Here is a 23,006-nt window from a genome sequence, read left to right as displayed (position 1 = left end):
GGAATGCTTGGCTGGTGTTCCAGAATCCCCAGATTGTATCCAGGCAGGAATGCTTGGCTGGTGTTCCAGAACCCCCAGATTATATCCAGGTAGGAATGCTTGGCTGGTGTTGCAGAATCCCCAGACTGTATCCAGGCAGGAATGCTGGGCTGGTGTTCCACAATCTCCAGATTGTATCCAGGTAGGAATGCTTGGCTGGTGTTCCAGAATCCCCAGATTCTATCCAGGCAGGAATGCTTGGCTGGTGTTCCAGAATCCCCAGATTGTATCCAGGCAGGAATGCTTGGCTGGTGTTCCAGAATCCCCAGATTATATCCAGGCAGGAATGCTTGGCTGGTGCTCCAGAATCCCCAGATTATATCCAGGCAGGAATGCTTGGCTGGTGTTCCAGAATCCCCAGATTATATCCAGGCAGGAATGCTTGGCTGGTGTTCCAGAATCCCCAGATTATATCCAGGCAGGAATGCTTGGCTGGTGTTCCAGAATCCCCAGATTATATCCAGGCAGGAATGCTTGGCTGGTGTTCCAGAACCCCCAGATTGTATCCAGGCAGGAATGCTTGGCTGGTGTTCCAGAATCCCCAGATTGTATCCAGGCAGGAATGCTTGGCTGGTGTTCCAGAATCCCCAGATTCTATCCAGGCAGGAATGCTTGGCTGGGGTTCCAGAATCCCCAGATTATATCCAGGTAGGAATGCTTGGCTGGTGTTCCAGAATCCCCAGATTGTATCCAGGCAGGAATGCTTGGCTGGTGTTCCAGAATCTCCAGATTGTATCCAGGCAGGAATGCTTGGCTGGTGTTCCAGAATCCCCAGATTATATCCAGGTAGCAATGCTGGGCTGGTGTTCCAGAATCCCAGATTGTATCCAGGCAGGAATGCTTGGCCGGTGTTCCAGAACCCCCAGACTATATCCAGGCAGGAATGCTTGGCTGGTGTTCCAGAACCCCCAGACTATATCCAGGCAGGAATGCTTGGCTGGTGTTCCAGAATCCCCAGATTGTATCCAGGCAGGAATGCTTGGCTGGTGTTCCAGAATCCCCAGATTATATCCAGGTAGGAATGCTTGGCTGGTGTTCCAGAATCCCCAGATTGTATCCAGGCAGGAATGCTTGGCTGGTGTTCCAGAATCCCCAGATTGTATCCAGGCAGGAATGCTTGGCTGGTGTTCCAGAATCCCCAGATTGTATCCAGGTAGGAATGCTTGGCTGGGGTTCCAGAACCCCCAGATTGTATCCAGGCAGGAATGCTTGGCTGGTGTTCCAGAATCCCCAGATTATATCCAGGCAGGAATGCTTGGCTGGTGTTCCAGAATCCCCAGATTGTATCCAGGCAGGAATGCTTGGCTGGTGTTCCAGGATCTCCAGATTGTATCCAGGCAGGAATGCTTGGCTGGTGTTCCAGAATCTCCAGATTGTATCCAGGCAGGAATGCTTGGCTGGTGTTCCAGAATCTCCAGATTATATCCAGGCAGGAATGCTTGGCTGGTGTTCCAGAATCTCCAGATTATATCCAGGTAGGAATGCTTGGCTCCTCCCTCTGGGCTCACATCTCCCAATGGGATGCTGCAGTTCTTATCAGCCATGCAGGGACATTCAATAGCTGTTATCAGCAGATGTTTTATCAGCCATGCAGGGACATTCAATGGTCTGTTATCAGCAGATGTCTCCCCAGGGGAGGAGTGATTGTGGAAGAGATAAGGAAAATGCCCATTGACAGAAGACAGCTGCCATACAGATGGCAAACTGAACAGATCTTGCCTTGCAATCTGGAGCACTATTGCAGTGACCTTAGACGGTCACTGTGGTGAGAGAAGGACAAGAATCTTGTTCCTTGATCAGAAAGCTTGATTTATTTATATCAAATATATAGTACATTATAACTATACTAAAAAGAATAAAGAGAGAGCTTGCAGAGGCTGCTAAGCTAAGAACAGAATCGAAAGCATGAATAACAAAGTTTTGTGTTCAAGGAATCTCCCCTGCGCTGCTCCTGTGATTGGCCCTTAGTTGGAAACGTGCAAAATGAGCCGATCACAGGATCACCTGCCGCATCTCACAACAGCCGATAACAATTTGTTTACATTCTTCTTCTGGGGCCCTTTGCTTCCCAGAAGATGGACAAATCCCAAAGAAAGGATTTCTATGAAGAAATGTCTGCGACAGAGCAGCTCCTCTCTGGTTAAACCAATTGTTCTCGTCTTTTGCTTGTGTTTGGATCAGAAAACCCACGTTCCCTACCGAGACAGCAAAATGACCAGGATCCTGCAGGATTCCCTGGGGGGGAACTGCAGGACCACCATCGTCATCTGCTGCTCCCCCTCCGTCTTCAACGAGGCCGAGACCAAATCCACCCTGATGTTTGGCCAGAGGTGAGTGCCATGGGATCAGCCTGGGTGCATCCCTCCTCCCTTGGAATCCAGAGCTTTTTTTTTTGGTAAAAAAAATCTGGAGAGTTTCAGAGAGCTGGCTCTTTATTCCCAGTGATTCCAGGAAAATCCTCCAGGAAAATCGAGGTTAATGTTGGAGCAGCTGCTCTGCTTGGGACCACAGTGGGGTTGAAAAGTGGGGAAGGATTGGGCAAGCCATTAAGAAATTCTTGAATTCCTTCCTGGTTGATTTTCCTGCAGAAAAATTAAAATGTTATCTTAATTGCTTGAAATTTTATGGGAAAGATAAAATCACTGGGCAGTTTCCTGTGGAAAAATTCAGTCTTGCTTCATTGGAGGCTTCAGAAAATTCAAATTTTGTTTTATTTGTGTAGTAGCAGAAAGGAAAAAAAACACCAGCAAGTTAGGATTGTGCAAAATAAAATTTAGAACACAATATATTTGTCTAGCTGTGAAAATGGGTTGTTTTCCACCACATCTCACTTTTGGCCTGCTAAGAAATGTAAAGGCACTGGGCAGTTTTCTGTGGAAAAATTCAGTTTTGCTTTATCTAACAGTGCTGTTGATGCTTTAAGAGTTGTCTTCTCCTTCAATTCCACCTCAGGGATCATTGTTATGGTTGTAAAAATATCTCTGAAAATTAGGAAAATTAAAGAGTGTGGGCTCTGTAATATTGACAGCTTTGAGAGCTTGCCATGGTAGCTCATGGACCTGATGTTTGGAGGATCTGGACAATTTAGGAACAAAAATTATGGAAGGATCCAGAGGGAAATTTCTCTTCCTTGTGTGTTTATTGACAAGAGTGATATGAAATGCATTGGGAAGGTTTGCAGAAATAGGTCAGGCTCATTATGTAATTACTGCTTTTGTGGTAATTGAGGAGAGCTGGGATCCTTTGGAAAATTACTTGTTTTGTTTGATTTGTGCAGTAGCAGAAAGGAAAAATACTGGCAAGTTAGGAGTGTTTAAAGAGAGCTGAACAGTTTGAGGATACAGTAGCCTTGTATTTGTTTAAAATTGGGTTGTTTTCCACCATGTGGAGCTTCTGGACTGCAAAAAGAGGCAGTGGCCATGAGCAAAATCAGGTTAAAGAGTTGCTTTGTAGATTTTTTCCCCCCATTGTGAGCTGAACATGGATTTTAGCTATTGAATGTCCAAACTTGTACTGGTCAGATCATGTGTTGAGCAAAACCAAGCATCCCGAGATGCAGGAATGAAACCAAGAGCATGAACAACTCCGAACTCCAGCTTCCAAAATTTCAGTTTACATTCCCCTTGGCTTCATTCCTCTTTCCATAATGAGTGAAATTTGCCCTTTTTTGGGGCAAGGCAGTTTTCTGACTGGCTCTGCACATCCTGGCTGAATATTCAACAGTTTCCTGGGAGGAGGAACATTTTGGGGCTGATCCTCACTGAGGACCAGGATGGCAGAGCAAGAACCTGGGAAAACAGGGAGATATTTGTGAGGAGTTCCTCATGGACAGCAACTGAATTTCCAGGAATTCTGAATTGTCAGGAAGGAAATAATTTGTATTTCCCTGGGAGGATGGTGCTCCATGCAGAGCAGCCCATGGGTTATCCATGCACAACTTTCTCTGGCAGGATTTTGGGTGGGAATGGTGGAAATGGGGGTTTTTTTCCCAGGCTCTTGGGTTGTTGTGTCTCATTTTTCTGATGTGACACCACTGAGGAGCTCAGTGGCATTAAAGGGAAGGTCCATGACTCATGGCTGATTGCTGATTTTTCCTGGGAAAAGAAAAGAGTTATGTCACCATTAAAATAAATGTCAGGGATGAAATCCATCTTCAGAGGAGCTCTTGTACCAATCAAACTGTACAAGTGCTCCTTTGATAGTAGTGAATCAGCTTTTTCTTTTTCTACTCCATCTTTCCTCGTGTTTTTATCTCTTTTTTGATTGTGGTTGTCAGTAAGGGCTTCATCCATCATCAGTCCTGGTGTGGTGGCGATTTTTTATCCCTGGTCCAGTTAAATGAGTGGAAACCTGAGCTGTGCTTTTAGCAAAGTGTAAACCCTGACCATCAGGAAATTATTTTAAAAGCTTATTTAAAGCTTTTAAGATTATTTAAAATTAAATTAATATTTAAGATTATTTTTAAGATTATTTAAAAATACTTTTAAGGTAATAAAAGTCCTGCTTGCCACAGAGTGCAAATCTCTGGAGCTGCATAAACTGCTGAGGGTTTATCTGTTATCCTTTTCCTTATCTGCTTTATCCAACAGCACTGGGGGCATTTGAAGGGACTCAGTGTCTGAGCAGTGAAGGGCAAAGATCTGAGGCTTTCTTAATTCGTAGTGATGGGTTTGGTTTCCCTTTTCAGTGTGGATTTGCTGGAGTAGGTGCTGGGCATTGTTTTCTGCTTGCTTTGCATTTCCTGGCACAGTTGGTTGGGTTGGGTTGGAGCTGAGCACTTTCAGAATAATAAAGTGGTGGTGGTTGTAAAGAGGCTTGAAATTTGGGATATTTTTGCCTAGGGAGGCAGGAACAACTTTCCTTCTTCTTTCCTTCTTCTTTCCTTCTTCTTTCCTTCTTCTTTCCTTCTTCTTTCCTTCTTCTTTCCTTCTTCTTTCCTTCTTCTTTCCTTCTTCTTTCCTTCTTCTTTCCTTCTTCTTTCCTTCTTCTTTCCTTCTTCTTTCCTTCTTCTTTCCTTCTTCTTTCCTTCTTCTTTCCCCTTTTTTTCCTTTTTCCCTTTTTTGCCTTTTTCCCTTTTCTTCCTTTTCCCATTTTTTTCCTTTTTCCCTTTTTCCCCTTTTTTCTTTTTTCGCTTTTATCCTTTTTCCCTTTTTCCTTTCCCCTTTTTTTCCTTTTTCACTTTTTTGCCTTTTTCCCTTTTCTTCCTTTTTTCCTTTTCCCCTTTTTTTCTTTTTTAGCTTTTTTCCTTTTTCCCTTTTTCCCCTTTTTTCTTTTCCCTTTTTTTCCCTTTCCCCCTTTTTCCCTTTTTCCCTTTTTTTCTTTTTCCCTTTATTTTCTTTTTCCCTTTTTCCCTTTTTTCCTTTTTTCCTTTTTTCCTTTTTCCCTTTTTTCCCTTTTTTCCTTTTTCCTTTTTCCCTTTTCCCCCTTTTTTCCTTTTCCTTTTCCTTTTCCTTTTCCTTTTCCTTTTCCTTTTCCTTTTTTTTTTTCTTTCTTTTTCTTCTTTCCTTTTCCTTTTCCTTTTCCTCTTTCTTTTTCTTCTTTCCTTTTCCTTTTCTTCTTTCTCTTTCCTTTTCTTCTTTCCTTTTCTTCTTTCCTTTTCTTTTTTCCTTTTCCTTTTCCTTTTCCTTTTCCTTTTCTTTTTTCCTTTTCTTTTTCCTTTTCTTTTTCCTTTTTCTTTTCCTTTCTTTTCCTTTTCCTTTTCCTTTTCCTTTTCCTTTTCCTTTTCCTTTTCCTTTTCCTTTTCCTTTTCCTCTTTCTTTTCTCTTTTCTTCTTTTCCTTTCTCTTCTTTTCTTTTCCTTTTCCTTCTTTTCCTTTTCTTCTTTCCTTTCCTTTTCTTCTTTCTTTCTTTCTTTCCTTTTCTTCTTTCCTTTTCTTCTTTCCTTTTCTTCTTTCCTTTTCTTCTTTCCTTTTCTTCTTTCCTTTTCTTCTTTCCTTTTCTTTTCCTTTTTTCCTTTTCTTTTCCTTTTCTTTTCCTTTTCCTTTTTCCCTTTTCTTTTCCTTTTCCTTTTCCTTTTCCTTTTCCTTTTCCTTTTCCTTTTCCTTTCTTTTCCTTTTCCTTTCCTTTCCTTTTCCTTTTCCTTTTCTTTCTTTCCTTTTCCTTTTTCTTTCCTTTCCTTTCTTTCCTTTTCCTTTTCCTTTTCTTTTCTTTCTTTTCCTTTTCCTTTTCCTTTTCCTTTCCTTTTCCTTTTCCTTTTCCTTTTCCTTTTCCTTTTCCTTTTTTTTTCTTTTTCCTTTTTTCCCTTTTCCTTTTCCTTTTCCTTTTCCTTTTCTTCTTTCTCTTTCCTTTTCCTCTTTCCTTTTCCTTTGCTTCTTTCCTTTCCTTTCTCCCTTTCCTCTCCCCTCCCCACCCTGGGCACTTCAGGGATGGGAAATTCCACAATTTCCCCGTTCCTTCCCCTCCATATGATGGCAAAACCCCCAATCCCCCCGGCTGCACTGGGATGGGAACCCCAAATCAGCTGCCCTGGGGTTTGTGTGCAGGGCCAAGACCATCAAGAACACGGTGTCTGTGAACCTGGAGCTGACAGCAGAGGAGTGGAAGAAGAAGTACGAGAAGGAGAAGGACAAAAACAAGAGTTTGAAGAACGTCATCCAGCACCTGGAGCTGGAGCTGAACAGGTGGAGGAATGGTAGGTGCCAAAAATTGGGAGCTGGATGGGTCTGTGTTGGATTCTTGCCCTAAATCATAATTTTTATTAATTGTGTCTGGCCACTGCATCTAAACTCACATTATAACTCACAGTTCATAATAATAATAATGGAAGGTGAATAAGCAAAAACCAGGCAAACCACTTGTGGGAGAAACCAGTGAAAATGCCAAAAATTGGTGATTTCAGGGCGGAGCACAAAGGAGGCATCACTAATGTTAATATTGTTAATGATAGTAATAAAAAAAAGGAAAAATGTCATTATATTTGGGGTGGTTTTTTTAATAACTCTGCTCCTCAGGCATGAGAATCATTGTGCTTTAAGGTAATTGGACCTTGGGTTTGGGGATTTTTTATAATTGAATTTCACATTAGAATAATTAGTCCTTTAGTACAATGACAGGGAGTGGCATCTGCTTAGAAGAATCACCATTTTTCTGCTCCTGTGGCTTCTAAATGAAATTTTTTGTTGAGATCAGCCAATTTTCTGATTAGAAACGTGGGGAATTGCTGTTCAGGGCAGGTTGTGACATCAGCTGTAGGATGGTACAGGAGGCAGAATATGGGTGCACACAAATGAAAGAATTTTTATTGAAAATCAAACTTTAAAAATGTAATTTAATCTGGAACACTGGCAGATAATTTCTGGCAGCAAACCAGCCTTAGTTTGAATTGTTTATTTCACATTTTAAAAAACAACCCAATCCAAAGCCTATTTTTTTTTTTTTTAAAAAGCCTGGATGGATCCTTTTGTTTAAATATCCTGCTCCTTTCCTGAGTGCTGCTGTTACCCAGCAATGCATTCACAAGATTATTGATTTCTTGTCTGACCTTGTGCTCTCCCATCCTCTGGAAGGATGGAGGGTTTATACAAAGGGAGCTGTCCCAGCAATCCCATCTTGGACAATATTCCAGCAGTTTATTTATTTCAGGAATCAAGGATTTATTCTGCAAATTAAAAGGGTGGCAGGGAATGGGTGAGCTGAGCATTTCACCTTCCAAGTACCCAATTTTTTTGTGTGTTTTACAGGAAGAAGGTTCTCATCCAGTGAATGAGAAATTACACATTGCTTTTGGGAAGGTTTAATCCCAAAATGTTTATCCTGGTGGATTCTCCACAGCCTGAGGAACATTTTTTGTGTACAAGGCCCTGCATTCCAACCAAACCCACCTTTCCTTCCCTGCTCCAACGGCAAAAAAAATCAATTCCCATTTCCCTCATTAATAATAGAAAATACCATCAAGCTTTCAGAAATAGGGCAGGAAACATTGGGAGTCAAGTACCTTGAGGGAGGTGATGCTGCTTGATTTCAAATTCCACTTTTTCCATGCTTTCAGCTGGGGAAAAAAAAAATAAAAATAATCTTGTGCTTTTTCTTGCCCTTTTTGTTTTGCTCTGGGGCCTCACTCAGCCTTTCTGGGCTCTCATCTGTTGGTCCTGTTCCCCTGCCAGTGAGATAAACTGGCAAGAGGAATGGCTGGTAAAGCTTTCAGGAGCTAAAATATTGGAGATTTTTAATGGAAAAGGAATAAAACTGTAACTTTCCCACCCCCTGGGCAATGTGTGCAGCATCCAGGGGCTTCCCCAGCCTCTGGTGAGGGTGGATTTAATTTCTGCCATGAGCAGCTCCCCCATCCCTCATCTCTGAGCCTGTAATTGTAGCCCAGGGCTGTTCCTGAAGGAAATATTCCTTGGGGACAGGGATTTTGTAGGAATTGTGTCTGCTGTGCACAGGCAACCTCTGGAAGTTGGTGTTTGTGCTGGAATTTGCAAGGTGAAAGTTGAATATTGTTTTAAACACGGCTGTGCTGGTCCACCCTGGAGGAAGGGATATTTAAATGGCAGCAGATTTTAGGCTGGAATCTGGGAGGTTTCCCTGCTTTTTTACACCTCTGTTAATCCATGGAGCTAATCCTGAGTATAAAGGGAGTGAAAGGAGAGCCAGGAGTTCTGTGCTTTTAGTGTTCAACCTGCTGTTGGATTTTATGGGATCGTCAGGGTTGGAAAAGAACTTATGGGGTCCATGTGATGCCTTGTTCAGGCTGCCCTGGAGCAGGGGCTGGGCAGAGCCCCAGAATAAAGCAGGGATTCATTCCCAGCATCTCCTCCATGGATCCACCTTGGGCAGCACCAGAGCCCAGCCAGGGCTGCACCCAAGATGAACCAAAATGGCCCCAAAATGCACGAGCGCTCCCGGGCTCTGTCCCTGGGATCAGTTCTGCTCCATTTGCACCTTGCAGTTCATTGTCCCATCCCAGCTTCAGCCCCTGCAGTCCCACCCTGCTTGTTTTTCTCTCTCCAGCCCATGGGGTTTGTGCTCCTGGGCTGAGATTTGGGTCATTTGTCCTTGGTGCCCAGCTGGAGCAGGAATTGTTTTGTCTCCCTGCTCTGTGCACAGAGCTCAGCAACGCTGAACGTGAACCTCAGAGCTGCTCACTAAAGCAGCACAGAGCCTGAAAAATATAAAATCTAAACCCTGAGGCATCACATGGAGTTCGCATTCCCATGGGATCATCACCCACACGAGGGTGGCCACCTCCCCACACCTTTTCCTTGTCATTTGTATCCCTGGAAGTGGCACGAAGCCCTTCCTTGACCAGGAACGCCCATCCTGGAGAATCCCTTGGGATTTGGGATGGCAGGATTTCCATGAGCTGTGTCCCTGCAGGAGAAGCTGTGCCCGAGGAGGAGCAGATCAGCGCCAAGGACCAGAAGAACCTGGAGCCTTGTGATAACACGCCGATCATTGATAACATCACCCCCGTGGTCGCCAGCATCTCCACGGAGGAGAAGCAGAAATACGACGAGGAGATCGCCAGCCTCTACAGGCAGCTGGATGATAAGGTGGGAATGCTGGATTCCAGGTGGGAATGTTGGATTCCTGGGGGAAACGTTGGATTCCATGGGGGAATGTTGGATCCCGGGTGGGACTGTTGGATTCCGGATGAGAATGTTGCATTCCAGGTGGAAATGTTGGATTCCAGTATGGAATGTTGAATTCCAGTATGGAATGTTGGATTGCATTGGGGAATGTTGGATTCCAGGGGGGAATGTTGGATTCCATGGGGGAATGTTGGATCCCGGGTGGGACTGTTGGATTCCGGATGAGAATGTTGCATTCCAGGTGGAAATGTTGGTTTCCGTGGGGAAATGTTGGATTCCATGGGGGAATGTTGGATTCCATGGGGGAATGTTGGATTCCATGGGGGAATGTTGGATTCCATGGGGGAATGTTGGATTCCATTGGGGAATGTTGGATTCCAAGGTGGGGATGTTGGATTCCATGGGGGAATGTTGGATTCCATGGGGGAATGTTGGATCCCAGGTGGGAGTGTTGGATTCCATGGGGGAATGTTGGATTCCAGGTGGGAATGTTGGATTCTAGGTGGGAATGTTGGATTCCAGGTGGGAATGTTGGATACCGGGTGGGAGTGTTGGATTCCAAGGTGGAAATGTTGGATCCCAGGGGGGAATGTTGGATTCCATGAGGGAATGTTGGATCCCAGGTGGGAATGTTGGATTCCAAGGTGGAAATGTTGGATTCCATGAGGGAATGTTGGATTCCAGGAGGGAATGTTGGATTCCAGGTGGGAATGTTGGATCCCAGGTGGAAATGTTGGATTCCAAGGTGGAAATGTTGGATTCCATGAGGGAATGTTGTATTCCATGAGGGAATGTTGGATTCCAAGGTGGGGATGTTGGATTCCAAGGTGGGGAATGTTGGATTCCAGGGGGGAATGTTGGATTCCATGGGGGAATGTTGGATTCCAGGTGGGGATGTTGGATTCCATTGGGGAATGTTGGATTCCAGGTGGGAATGTTGGATTCCATTGGGGAATGTTGGATTCCAGGTGGGAATGTTGGATTCCATGGGGGAATGTTGGATTCCAGGTGGAAATGTTGGATTCCAGGTGGGAATGTTGGATTCCAGGGTGGGAATGTTGGATTCCATGAGGGAATGTTGGATTCCAGGTGGGAATGTTGGATCCCAGGGGGGAATGTTGGATTCCATGAGGGAATGTTGGATTCCAAGGTGGAAATGTTGGATTCCAGGGGGGAATGTTGGATTCCATTGGGGAATGTTGGATTCCATGAGGGAATGTTGGATTCCAAGGTGGAAATGTTGGATTCCATTGGGGAATGTTGGATTCCATGAGGGAATGTTGGATTCCAAGGTGGGAATGTTGGATTCCAGGTGGGAATGTTGGATTCCAGGAGGGAATGTTGGATTCCAAGGTGGGAATGTTGGATCCCATGAGGGAATGCTGGATTCCAGGGGGGAATGTTGGATTCCAGGTGGAAATGGATAATTCTTGCCAAAATTTTTGTATTTTTTGCTCTACTTATTCTATTTGTGCAATTTTCCTCTATTTATTTATTGCTCCATTTGTGTATTATTGCTTCTGTTTCTATTGTGAACTGGAAAACGTTGGAAAATTCCAAATACTGCACAAAAGCAGATCCTGTAGGCTCTCCACCCCCTTTCCCTGTGCAGACAGTGTTTGGGATCACTCTCCAGAAAATCAGATATTTCTGATATCAGAAAACAATCAGACAGATTCTGATAGTTTTAAGTCCAGACTTTCCCTTTTCTTCCGTGATTTGTGCAAAATCCCTCAGCAAACTGCAATGTCATCTTGGAGTCACCAGGGGAGGAAAAAAATCCTAAAATTTTAAGGAAAATACATCCACAACCTTTTGTTTGTGTTGTGGATGTATTTTCCTTTAAATTCTAGCCCAGAGGGCTCATTTATCTGTTTATTTCTTTGCACATTTATCTGTTTATTTCTTTGCACATTTATCTGTTTATTTCTTTGAGGGACACCAATGGCACTTAAAGCTCTCAGCAATTCCCTTAAGAGCTTTGGCTTGTGGGAAGATGAAAAGTGGAGGGGAAAAAAGGCCCAGAAAAAGCCAATTCACCACCCTGGATGAGAGCAGCATTAAAAAATTAACAGCATTCAGCTCTCATCATGAATCAATAGCCAATTTTAAAATTCAGTTGTAATTAGCAGGAAAACAGCAGCAAAAAGCCCAGTGTGTCCTTGCCTGTTAATAGTGAGGTTTGGCTGTTTGTGGACGCAGAAAAATTGTGTTTAAATCTGAATTTTGGTCTCCCTGCACTGTCTGGTGGCACTGAAAAGAGCAGTTTTCTGTAAGAAATGAAATTTTTTCTCTGATTGCAATCTCCAGCTTTTCCATATTGATAAGTAAAAGGAAAAAAAAAAAAAAATCAGGCATTGTTTCACTTTCCTCATCCAAAGCAGCAAAGCCCAGTAAATTATTCCAGAGGGAATTGGAGCAGGTTTGAGTTTTTCCCTAGAAAACATGGGAAGCATAATTTGAGACAGGACTGTAGGAAATGAGAAGATATTTGATCCCAAACAAAGGGATTCCCAACCCAAAATATAATTTATACCAAAAGGGATTTATAAACAAAGGGATTCCCAACCAAAATATAATTTATATTTTTAGCAGCTTTTACAGCAGAGCTCTGTGTATATTTATTTATTTTATTTCTGGTATATTTATTTATGTATATTTATTTTTCTCTCCCCTCATGTCATTCAAACATGCACAAAGTTTTATTCCCCTTTCTTTTCCTAGAAAGAGGAAATAAAAGGTGATCGAATGAGAGCTGTGAAAAGGAATTAAAAATCTCCACCCCTGTTTCATTGCAGGATGATGAAATCAACCAGCAGAGCCAGTTGGCTGAAAAATTAAAGCAGCAAATGTTGGATCAAGAGGAGGTAAGGAACTAAAATAAATAAACCAGTCTAAAAAAAAATCCCTTTACATTTTGCTCCTGAGCCCTTGTTTAGTGATTCTGTCCCAGCTGTTCATATTAACTGGCTGAAATTCAAGTGGAAAATTCAGGTGTCAGCCAGGCTTAAACTTGAAATTTCATAATATTCTCATTGAGCCTTGATAAAAGTCCTTGAAATAACAATTCCCCCTGCTGGGAAGTGATGCTGGAGGTCCAAGGTAGGAGTGGGGCCAGGATTTTTCACTCCAAATGTGATTTTTGATGTGTGTGTGCCCATTCAGGTGCCCAGGCACGATGGACCACAGGCAGTTAGAGATTTCCTGATATTAAATCATTAATTATCATTATTTTGGCCATTAGAGACAGCAATCTGTGAGATGGAAAAACCTGATAATTGGTGCTGCCCCAGATTTGCTGTGAGATCTTGGATTGCTCACTTTGATTGCATCGTTTCTGTCCCTGAAATGAATTTTTGTTGGGTTTGGGATGCAGAACGTGAGCACTAAACCCACTCAAGCCATTCCCTTCTGTGAGCACTTCTGAGGATGCAAAATGAGGCAATAACACCAAATTCCCCAAGTGTTGCTGTGATCTTTCTCAGGAATTGCTTTTTTTGTGCATCCAGGCCCTCAGAAAAGGTTTCCAAGGTGTTATTAGAGGAAAAAAAAACAATTTATGAACATGTCTGGTATTCATCACTCAGGGTTCACCTGCCCCCTCTGCAGACTTGTCCTGGCTGGGGGAATCTCCATTTTTATTTTATTTTATTTTATTTTATTTTATTTTATTTTATTTTATTTTATTTTATTTTATTTTATTTATTTTATTTTATTTTATTTTATTTTATTTTATTTTATTTTATTTTATTTTAATTCTTTAAAATTTTATTTTATGATGAAGCTCCTAATTCTCTTTATTTGATTGCCCTGTGCTGGGGTTACAAAATAATAATAATAGTAATAGTAAAAATAGTAATACTACTACTACTACTATTACTACTACTACTACTACTACTACTATTATTATTATTATTGTTATTATTATTATTATTAATATTATTATTTTCAAGTGCATAATAATAACACACTTGAAGTATATTATTATATATTTATAGAATATAATAAATATGAATTGTGTATCATATATAATAGTTGTTATTATATAATAACATCAATGTATATTATGTTATTATATAACAATATATTGTTATATTCTTATTATTTTATTTATTTATTTTTTTAATTAATTATTTCCTGATGTGTATTATGAGTTTATTTGTGTCACCTCACTTCTCCCATTTTTTTCACATCCCTCTTTTCTCACCTGAGGCTGACTTTCCCCCACATCTGTGCCTTGGTTTTTGGGTGCTGTGCATCTCTCCTGAATTATTCCTCACCCTCCCTGTTCCAGTGCCACCTCTGGAGGATCAATCAGCTTCTCAGTGCCCATTTTCCCCTTTTTTTGCACATTCCCAGTCCAGCTTTGCCAAATTCCAAACTCTCTGCAGCTGGTGCTGCTCAGAGCCTTTTTCTGCCTGGTCCTTTGCTCTTACCTTGGGAGGAGAAAGTGACATTTTATTATTCAAAGGCGATATTTTATTATTCAAAGGCGATATTTTATTATTCAAAGGTGATATTTTATTATTCAAGGGTGATATTTTATTATTCAAAGGTGATATTTTATTATTCAAGGGTGATATTTTATTATCCAAGGTGGTTTTCCCCACATCAGCTGTCCCTGGAGAGGTGATGAGCTCGCTGATCCACCAGCAGCTGCCTCACTCTGCTCCCCCTAATTAACCAGCCCTCATTTCTGCTTGATTAAGCCAGCAGGTTAATTATAAACCTGCTGCAGATGAGGCTGATTTTAGGGGGGTTTTTGGTGCCTTTTCACCTCTGGCTGCTGCTTCAGGTGGGTGTTTTGGGGGATTTGGGATATTCCATGGAGCGCTGCAGCCATGGGCCTTTTCCCTTATTTACAGCTCACCCTTACCATGTTTTTTTGGTGCCTTTTGAGAAGCTTGCTCCATTTTTCCACACCATATCACCCAGAATCTCCTTGTTTACGCTGCAGGTGATGCCCACCACTCCCTGAAGCCACGCAGAAAATTTCTGCAGTAAATGTAAATAATATCTCCATCTGTGTTTAGCAGGAGGATGATTTGAAGCTATTTTGTTGTTTAAATATTTACACGCCATCTGGCTCTGGCAATGCAATGGCTTTTTTTCCGTAACGTGAGTGCGCTTGTGAGGCTGCAGCATTAGCAGGGAGATGAATTTCCCTCACATCTGAGTCCTCCCTGGGCACGTGCCAGCCTCCAGAGCTGCCTGCCTGCTTTCCTATTTTCCACAGGCACTCTGAGCCAAAAAGAAAAAGCCATTTCTTCTGGGACATTCTGCTTTTTGGGTGCTCTGCTTGACAGAAATGTGGGTTTTTTTGTTTCTGGGGGTGTCATCTGCTGGGTGGGCAGATCAGGAGAATCCCACCCAAAACACTTCAGCAGGGAAGGTTTTATTCCACTGTCTGCAATGTTATACCAATCCATAATTCAGATTTCTTGGGAAGGAGTGAATTCTGTGAATGAATGCCCCAAACTTTGCTGTTAGGATGAGCATGAGGCCCTCCCACATCTCCTGCACTGCTTTTATCTGTTGTAATTCCCTCTCTGATGCTGTCATGCCATGTCAAGCCCTGGTTTTGTTATCATTCTTGAGAGTGCAGTATTAGCAATAAATGCTGGGTGTCACTTTTATTTATTTTCACATCGCCCTGCAGTGCAGGGCTGCTGGTGGGGCTGGGGTTGTGTGAGGACACCACAGCTGAATTCTCAAAGCTTTCACATCTCACTGAGCATTGATTGCTTCAAGGGCAAGGGACAGTGACCTCCCACCATCACCGAAACCTCAGCAGCAGAATTTACTCAGTGCAAACAGTAAATTTAAGAAGTTTTCCAGCTTGGAAACACTCTCTAAAGTGTGTGTGTGTGTGTGAAGTCAGTATTTTCTTCTGAGATTAATATTTTCCCTCAGCAAACAGGAGCAGCTAATCTGTCCTCAGCATCATCCTGCAGATGATAAGGGAGAATAATCGTCTTAGGTTTGCTTATCAAAATATTTCTGTGAAGCCACGAGGCCTTTGAGGCTGCCCTTTTCCCTCAGCCCAGCTCAGAGCCCTGAGCCTCTGGTGAAACATTTCACTTTGTGGGATTTTTTCTTTGCTCTGAGCTGCAGCACTGGATTGAGGGCAGAAAATGTCTTTGGAGCTCTGACACTGCTTAGAGTCACTTTCTCTGCCTCAGCCTTGGGCCATAATAGGATTTGATGAAGATTTTTTTTCTCGTTGAAGTTCAGAGCTTTTCTTTGTGCTTCCTTCAAATGCTTTCATGCTGGAACTGCTGCTGCTTTCAGGATTTCTCCCCCTGCTGCACGCACGATTTGTGCTCGCTCTTTTTTTCCCCCCTCCCTCCTTTTGTAATTTCTCCTTGTCGATATTGCCTTTTGAAGGAGTTTCTGGGTCACTCAGTGCTGCTGTGCTGTTCCTCCCCAGCTCTTGGCCTCCACCAGGAGGGATTATGAGAAGATCCAGGAGGAGCTGACCCGGCTGCAGATCGAGAATGAGGCGGCCAAGGATGAGGTGAAGGAGGTGCTCCAAGCCCTGGAGGAGCTGGCCGTCAACTACGACCAGAAATCCCAGGAGGTGGAGGACAAAACCAGGACCAACGAGCAGCTGGCAGATGAGCTGGCACAGAAAAGTGTAAGAGCAACTTCTTCATCCTCTTGGGTTCTCTCTTTGCACCCCAAACATCCCCAAAAACCTGCTGGTGTCACCCTCTCTTCCCTGCCTCAATTAAACAACGAAACTGAGGGGATTCAGAAGCTGCTCTGTGGAAGTTGGTGGCAGATTGTGGCTCTCGCAGCAAAGGGACTGGATGTGAGAAGTGGCCATCCTGTGTTTTGGGTATTTAAAAGCTGTATTTTGCCAAGAGAGCTGTGAAAATCTGCCTCGTGCAAATGGCAGCGTTTTTGTGGTTTTTCTGGACGCTGCGCTGTGGAGCTGGGATTTTACAGGGAGCCAGGGGATCTCAAGGAAGGAATGAGGGAAAAAAATTAATCGGCTTTTTCAGCTCGGATGTGGCCTGAATCTTAAGCAAAAAATGGGATCTGAGGAAAATCAAGCTTGGTTTAGCAGCTTAAAGCATCCTTTTTCCCTTAATTCATTACACCAACTTAAGGAGCTGTTGTTAACAGATCTGTTTCATTAAAGACTTTGTTATCTCCCCCAGTAAACCAGATTACCACGAAATCCATTGGAAAAAATTGAATTTTCTATCCCTCCCTACCTATTTCCCTGTGATTAACCTCCTTTGATGTATTATGCAAATCAGATTCTTAGCGGATTTGCTACATTTAATAGATCCAAAGTAGCCTTTGGTGGCAAGCGAGTTGTGAAAGTGGATTATGCCAAGGTGGAAGTACGAGGAAAATACCCCCTGAAAACTGCCCAGCCTGCAGTGGGGAGGACAATTCTTGTTTTTGAACCTTTGCAGAGCGCCCTGACGGCCACGCAGAGGGAGCTGGGCCAGCTGCAGGAGCTCAGCAACCACCAGAAGAAGAGAGCCACAGAAATCCTGAACCTGCTGCTGAAGGACCTGGGCGAGATCGGGGGAATCATCGGCACCAACGACGTCAAAACCGTGCGTGGGCTTTGTGCCCTGTGCTCTGTGTTTTGTGTTTCCCCAGCAAAGCAGGGAATCCCACTGGGGCTTGCCTTGTGGGACTTACAGCTCTTCTGGTTCCAAATCTCTGCCTGGGACAGGGACATTTCCACTGTCCCAGGGTGTTCCAGCCTGGCCTTGGGCACTGCCAGGGATCCAGGGCCTGCTCTGGCAATCCCAGCCCAGCCAGGAATTCCCAATTCCCAGTGTCCCATCCATCCCTGCCCTCTGGCACTGGGAGCCATTCCCTGGCTCCTGTCCCTCCATCCCTGTCCCCAGCCCCTCTCAGCTCTCCTGGAGCCCCTTCAGGCCCTGCCAGGGGCTCTGAGCTCTGCCTGGAGCCTTCCCTTCTCCAGCCATCATCCACAATTCCATGTGCTGCTCTGGCCCAGCATCAGGATTTGGGAGACACCATGGGGAGAAGGCAGGGAGGGGTAAGAAAAGGAGATTTTGGAACAATTATTTTGCTGCATTTTGTCCCCAGAGAGAATCTCCAGTTCTTGGAGCTTCTCCGTGGCCTCCTCAGGACTCGCTCCAGAGCTTCTCTGTGCCAGGGCCTGCCCACCCTCCCAGCCAGGAATTCCCAATTCCCAACAATTCCCAGTGTCCCATCCATCCCTGCCCTCTGGCACTGGGAGCCATTCCCTGGCTCCTGTCCCTCCATCCCTGTCCCCAGCCCCTCTCAGCTCTCCTGGAGCCCCTTCAGGCCCTGCCAGGGGCTCTGAGCTCTGCCTGGAGCCTTCCCTTCTCCAGGGGAACATTCCCAGCCTGGCTCCAGCCCTTCAGGGAGCATCACAGGTGTGGGATGTGTGGATCCAGCAGTCCTTGTGCCAGGACATTGTGTGTAAATCCTGGCTGAGCACACAGGAGGACACTGCAGAGCTCTTTGTCTGCCTGGGAGTGATGCCTTGTGAAGGCTGACCTAGAACAGAGACTAAACAGAGCTAAAGAATAAAGCAGGGATTTATCAAGAGGCCAGCTCAGTAAATACCCCAAGATTTCAGAATAAGGAATAGGAATAATAAAGGAATAGCAAATCCCCTCCTTGAGGACTGGGAATTCATAAAGGAATGAGAAAATTCCATTTCTCTGCAGGGAAGCCAAGGTGTTGAGGCTGCAGGAAAACCAGGGAGGGGACAGGGGACAAAGCAGGGCAGGGATTGTGACAGAGGCGATCCCACAGAAATGGGGGTGATGCTTTGTGAATGCTGACCTGGAGCAGGGGCTGGGCAGAGTCCCAGAATAAAGCAGGGATTCATTCCCAGCATCTCCTCCATGGATCCACCTTGGGCAGCACCAGAGCCCAGCCAGGGCTGCACCCAAGATGAACCAAAATGGCCCCAAAATGCACGAGCGCTCCCGGGCTCTGTCCCTGGGATCAGTTCTGCTCCATTTGCACCTTGCAGTTCATTGTCCCATCCCAGCTTCAGCCCCTGCAGTCCCACCCTGCTTGTTTTTCTCTCTCCAGCCCACGGGGTTTGTGCTCCTGGGCTGAGATTTGGGTCATTTGTCCTTGGTGCCCAGCTGGGGCAGGAATTGTTTTGTCTCCCTGCTCTGTGCACAGAGCTCAGCAACGCTGAATGTGAAGCTCAGAGGTGCACACTAAAGCAGCACAGAACCTGAAAAATATAAAATCTAAACCTGAGGCATCAGGAGAGGCTCAGTGTCTGGGCTCACAGCTCCCACAGTTATTTCCAGCTCAGTTTTTGGGGCCAGAGCCCATCTGGGAATCATTGAACTGATTAATGAGGGGTCTGAATTCCCCCAAAACAATCCACACATAGCCCAACTCCTTCCCTAGCTGACATGACTCAGAATTCCCAGAATATGAAAATACTGGCTTCTGAGGTGGCCAGTTTTTGATCTGAAGTTTGGTGCACATTTTGGTCAGCCCTGCTTTGAGGTTTGCCTTTGTGTGGCTCTGTGTGCTTTGGGGATGCAGTAGAGGAGCTGGCTGCTCACTTTGTCACATTTGTAGAAGAACAAAATGCTGATTTCAGAGAAAATATTTGTATGGTCATTGCTAAATGGCAGCAATGGAAACTTTGCATGGCCTGGAAAAATCTCCTTGGTGCTGTTAATGCCATCCTTGCCTATTTAAACCCACATGAAAAATAGCAGTGGTGGACAGTGGCTATGTTCATTTTTGAGGTGTATGAACATTCCTTGCAATACATTTTTGTTACTTTCAGTTCAGTTTTTGCCGACGTCCTGCCAAGGCTCTGTCAGGCCAGCAGGAGCTCCAGGCTGTCCTGCTGCAGGGGACACAGTCCCTGCTGTCCCTGTGCGCTGCATTTGCAGGATTGCAGCCTTTGGAGATGGCACAGCAGCCTCTGGTGGCCGCGGGAGCCAGGCTGGGACAGGAAATCTTTGCAAATGGAGGCAGAGGCAGTTTGGGACCAGTTCTTGTAGGAACTGAGGTGTCAGCACTTCAGGGGACAGCTGCCAGTGGAAATCAGGCCAGACTGAGGAGCTTTTAGAGAATAATTTCAAATTTGCTGGCAATTAGCATCTTTTCCAAATGTGTCGAATCTCAGAGCAGACTGAAAATTTTGGAAGAAGCGTCATTTTTCAGGATTTTTGGGACAAGAAGCAGCACATGTTCCCTTCCCCTTGGCTGTGCTGGGACAAAAAAGGAAGCAGATGAAATTTAGCTGGGTTACTGCTCAGGGAGAACCTGCACAGATCCTCAGTGGGATATCCTGAGCTGGAAGGGACCCACAGGATCACAGATCCAGCTCCTGGCCCTGCACAGACACCCCAAAATCCCACCCTGGGCACCCTTGGGAGCGGTGTCCAAACCCTCCTGGAGCTCTTGGGAATGTGCCCATTCCCTGGGGAGCCCAGCAACCTCTGGGGGAAGAGCCTTGCCCTGATATCCATCCTAATACCTGGATATGATATCCCTTCACACAAATGTGAAATATCCAAGATAAATTTAAAAAAAAATAAATGAGATAAAAGGACAAATCAAACCAAAGATTCTGAAGGAAGGTATCTCCTTAGTGTAATAAGCACTCAATTGCTTTGTGCAAAGATCCCAATTCTGATATTTTTGTCCTCCAAATACGCGTTTTAAGTTTTCAGAAGTAACTTCTGCTCTTCTCCCCTGCTCCAAACTCTCTTTCTGAAATGACACCTTGCCTGTGAAACCATCCCGAAGCCCAGACCCAGGCTCCAGGCTGGTTCCCAGAGCTGGGACAAAAAGGGAAGCAGATGAAATTTAGCTGGGTTACTGCTCAGGGAGAACCTGCACAGATCCTCAGTGGGATATCCTGAGCTGGAAGGGACCCACAGGATCATGGATCCAGCTCCTGGCCCTGCACGGACACCCCAAAATCCCACCCTGGGCACCCCTGGGCACCCCAAACCCTCCTGGAGCTGTTGGGAATGTGCCCATTCCCTGGGGAGCCTGGGCAGTGCCAGCACCCTCTGGGGGAAGAGCCTTGCCCTAAATCCATCCTAATACCTGGATATGATATACCTTCACACAAATGTGAAATATCCAAGATAAATAAAAATAAAATAAACGAGATAAAAGGACAAATCAAACAAAAAATTCTAAAGGAAGATGACTCCTTTATGTAATAAGCACTCATTGCTTTGTGCAAAGATCCCAATTCTGATATTTTTGTCCTCCAAATACGCGTTTTAAATTTCTAGAAGTAGCTTCTGCTCTTCTCCCCTGCTCCAAACTCTCTTTCTGAAATGACACCTGGCCTGTGAAGCCATCGCAGACCCCAGCCCAGGCTCCAGGCTGGTTCCCAGAGCTGGGACAAAAAGGGGAAGCAGATGAAGTTGAGCTGGGTTACTGCTCAGGGAGAACCTGCACAGATCCTCAGTGGGATATCCTGAGCTGGAAGGGACCCACAGGATCATGGATCCAGCTCCTGGCCCTGCACAGATACCCCAAAATCCCACCCTGGGCACCCCTGGGCACCCCAAACCCTCCTGGAGCTCTTGGGAATGTGCCCATTCCCTGGGGAGCCCAGCAACCTCTGGGGGAAGAGCCTTGCCCTGATATCCATCCTAATACCTGGATATGATATCCCTTCACACAATGTGAAATATCCAAGATAAATAAAAATAAAATAAACAAGATAAAAGGACAAATCAAACCAAAGATTCTGAAGGCAGGTATCGCCTTAATGTAACAAGCACTCAATTGCTTTGTGCAAAGATCCCAATTCTGATATTTTTGTCCTCCAAATACGCGTTTTAAGTTTCTAGAAGTAGCTTCTGCTCTTCTCCCCTGCTCCAAACTCTCTCTCTGAAATGCCCCCTGGCCTGTGAAGCCATCGCAGACCCCAGCCCAGGCTGCAGGCTGGTTCCCAGAGCAGGAGCAGCTCTGGGTCTGAGCTGCCATCCGTGTGTGCTCAGTTGGCAGATGTGAACGGGGTCATCGAGGAGGAGTTCACCATGGCCAGGCTGTACATCAGCAAGATGAAGTCGGAGGTGAAGTCGCTGGTGAACAGGAGCAAGCAGCTGGAGAGCGCCCAGATGGACTCCAACAGGAAGATGAACGCCAGCGAGAGGGAGCTGGCGGCCTGCCAGCTCCTCATCTCCCAGGTGGGGCTGCCCTGGCCTGCCCCAGCCTTGGGGATCTCCAGCGGGGCTGGGGAGAGGGTTTTGGGATGGGCTGAGAGATGGGAATTTGACTTTGCGTTTTCAGAAGGTTGATTTATTATTTTATGATATTATGTGATAGCATAGCACAACATATCACATTATTATATCACATTATTATATCACACTATTGTATCACACTGTATCACACTATATTATATGAAATGATATTATACTATGTTATACTAGGTTATACTATGTTACATTATATTACAGTATATTGTGGTATATTATAGTATAGTATACTGTTATTATAGCATACTATAGTTTATTTATTATTTTATGTTTTTATATGATACTATATGATATGATATAGCATAGCATATCACATCATATTATATTACACTACATTATATGAGATATTATATGAAATGATTGATATTATATCATATTGTATTATATTATTTTACATTGTATTACACTATACTATATTCTACTATATTATACCACATAGTATTATATTATACTACATAGTGTTATGCTGTGTTGTGTTATGTGATGTTATGTGATGTTTGTTATGCTATTATAGTATATTATATTATGGTACAGTATAGAATATTATAGTGTATTGTATTGTATTACATTACATTACACTACATTATAGTGTATTATTATAGTGCATACCAGTATAGTGTATTATATATATAATATCCTATACCATCTATATTATATATATAATATACTAGGCAATATATATTATATATTATATACTATATACTATATATTATATATATATTATAATAATGTATATCCATCTATATCATATATCACATATCACATATCAGCTATCATATACATATCATATATCATATATGATATATCATATATAATATCATATATATCATGTCATATATCATATAATATATCATATATCATATCATATATCGTATCATATTCCACGGTATAGACTCTCTCTTAGCTCCGTCCCAGCCATTCTGCTGCAAGTTCTCCCAGTCATGGATGTGGAAATTCTCTGTTCCCTCTCCCTTCCGTGGGCCGCTTGTCCCTGCACTCCCAGGGGTTCCCTGCTCCTCCCCTCTCACTGCTGTTCCTTGTCTCTGAAGCACGAGGCCAAGATCAAATCCCTGACAGACTACATGCAGAACATGGAGCAGAAGAGGAGGCAGCTGGAGGAGTCCCAGGACTCCCTCAACGAGGAGCTGGCCAAGTTACGCGCTCAAGGTACAGCTCTGGCTCTCATCATTTCTGTC

At 44.1% G+C, this 23,006-nt stretch overlaps 1 protein-coding gene across 1 annotated transcript in view; it reads left to right on the top strand.

Moving 5' to 3' along the window:
- KIF5C (kinesin family member 5C) overlaps window positions 1-23,006 on the top strand; it is a 94,606-nt gene that overhangs the window by 54,168 nt on the left and 17,432 nt on the right. Inside the window, exons 10-17 of the mRNA XM_064719146.1 lie at window positions 2,221-2,369; window positions 6,521-6,669; window positions 9,357-9,532; window positions 12,370-12,438; window positions 16,002-16,208; window positions 17,002-17,148; window positions 21,550-21,738; window positions 22,860-22,977. Of these exons, the coding sequence (XP_064575216.1) occupies window positions 2,221-2,369; window positions 6,521-6,669; window positions 9,357-9,532; window positions 12,370-12,438; window positions 16,002-16,208; window positions 17,002-17,148; window positions 21,550-21,738; window positions 22,860-22,977 (1,204 nt within the window). The remainder of the gene's footprint in view (window positions 1-2,220; window positions 2,370-6,520; window positions 6,670-9,356; window positions 9,533-12,369; window positions 12,439-16,001; window positions 16,209-17,001; window positions 17,149-21,549; window positions 21,739-22,859; window positions 22,978-23,006) is intronic.

The sequence above is a fragment of the Zonotrichia leucophrys genome, chromosome 7 (assembly GCF_028769735.1).
Source record: "Zonotrichia leucophrys gambelii isolate GWCS_2022_RI chromosome 7, RI_Zleu_2.0, whole genome shotgun sequence".
NCBI lineage: Eukaryota > Metazoa > Chordata > Aves > Passeriformes > Passerellidae > Zonotrichia > Zonotrichia leucophrys.
Note: the sequence above shows the minus strand (reverse complement) of the source record. Positions and strands in the feature narration are given on the sequence as shown.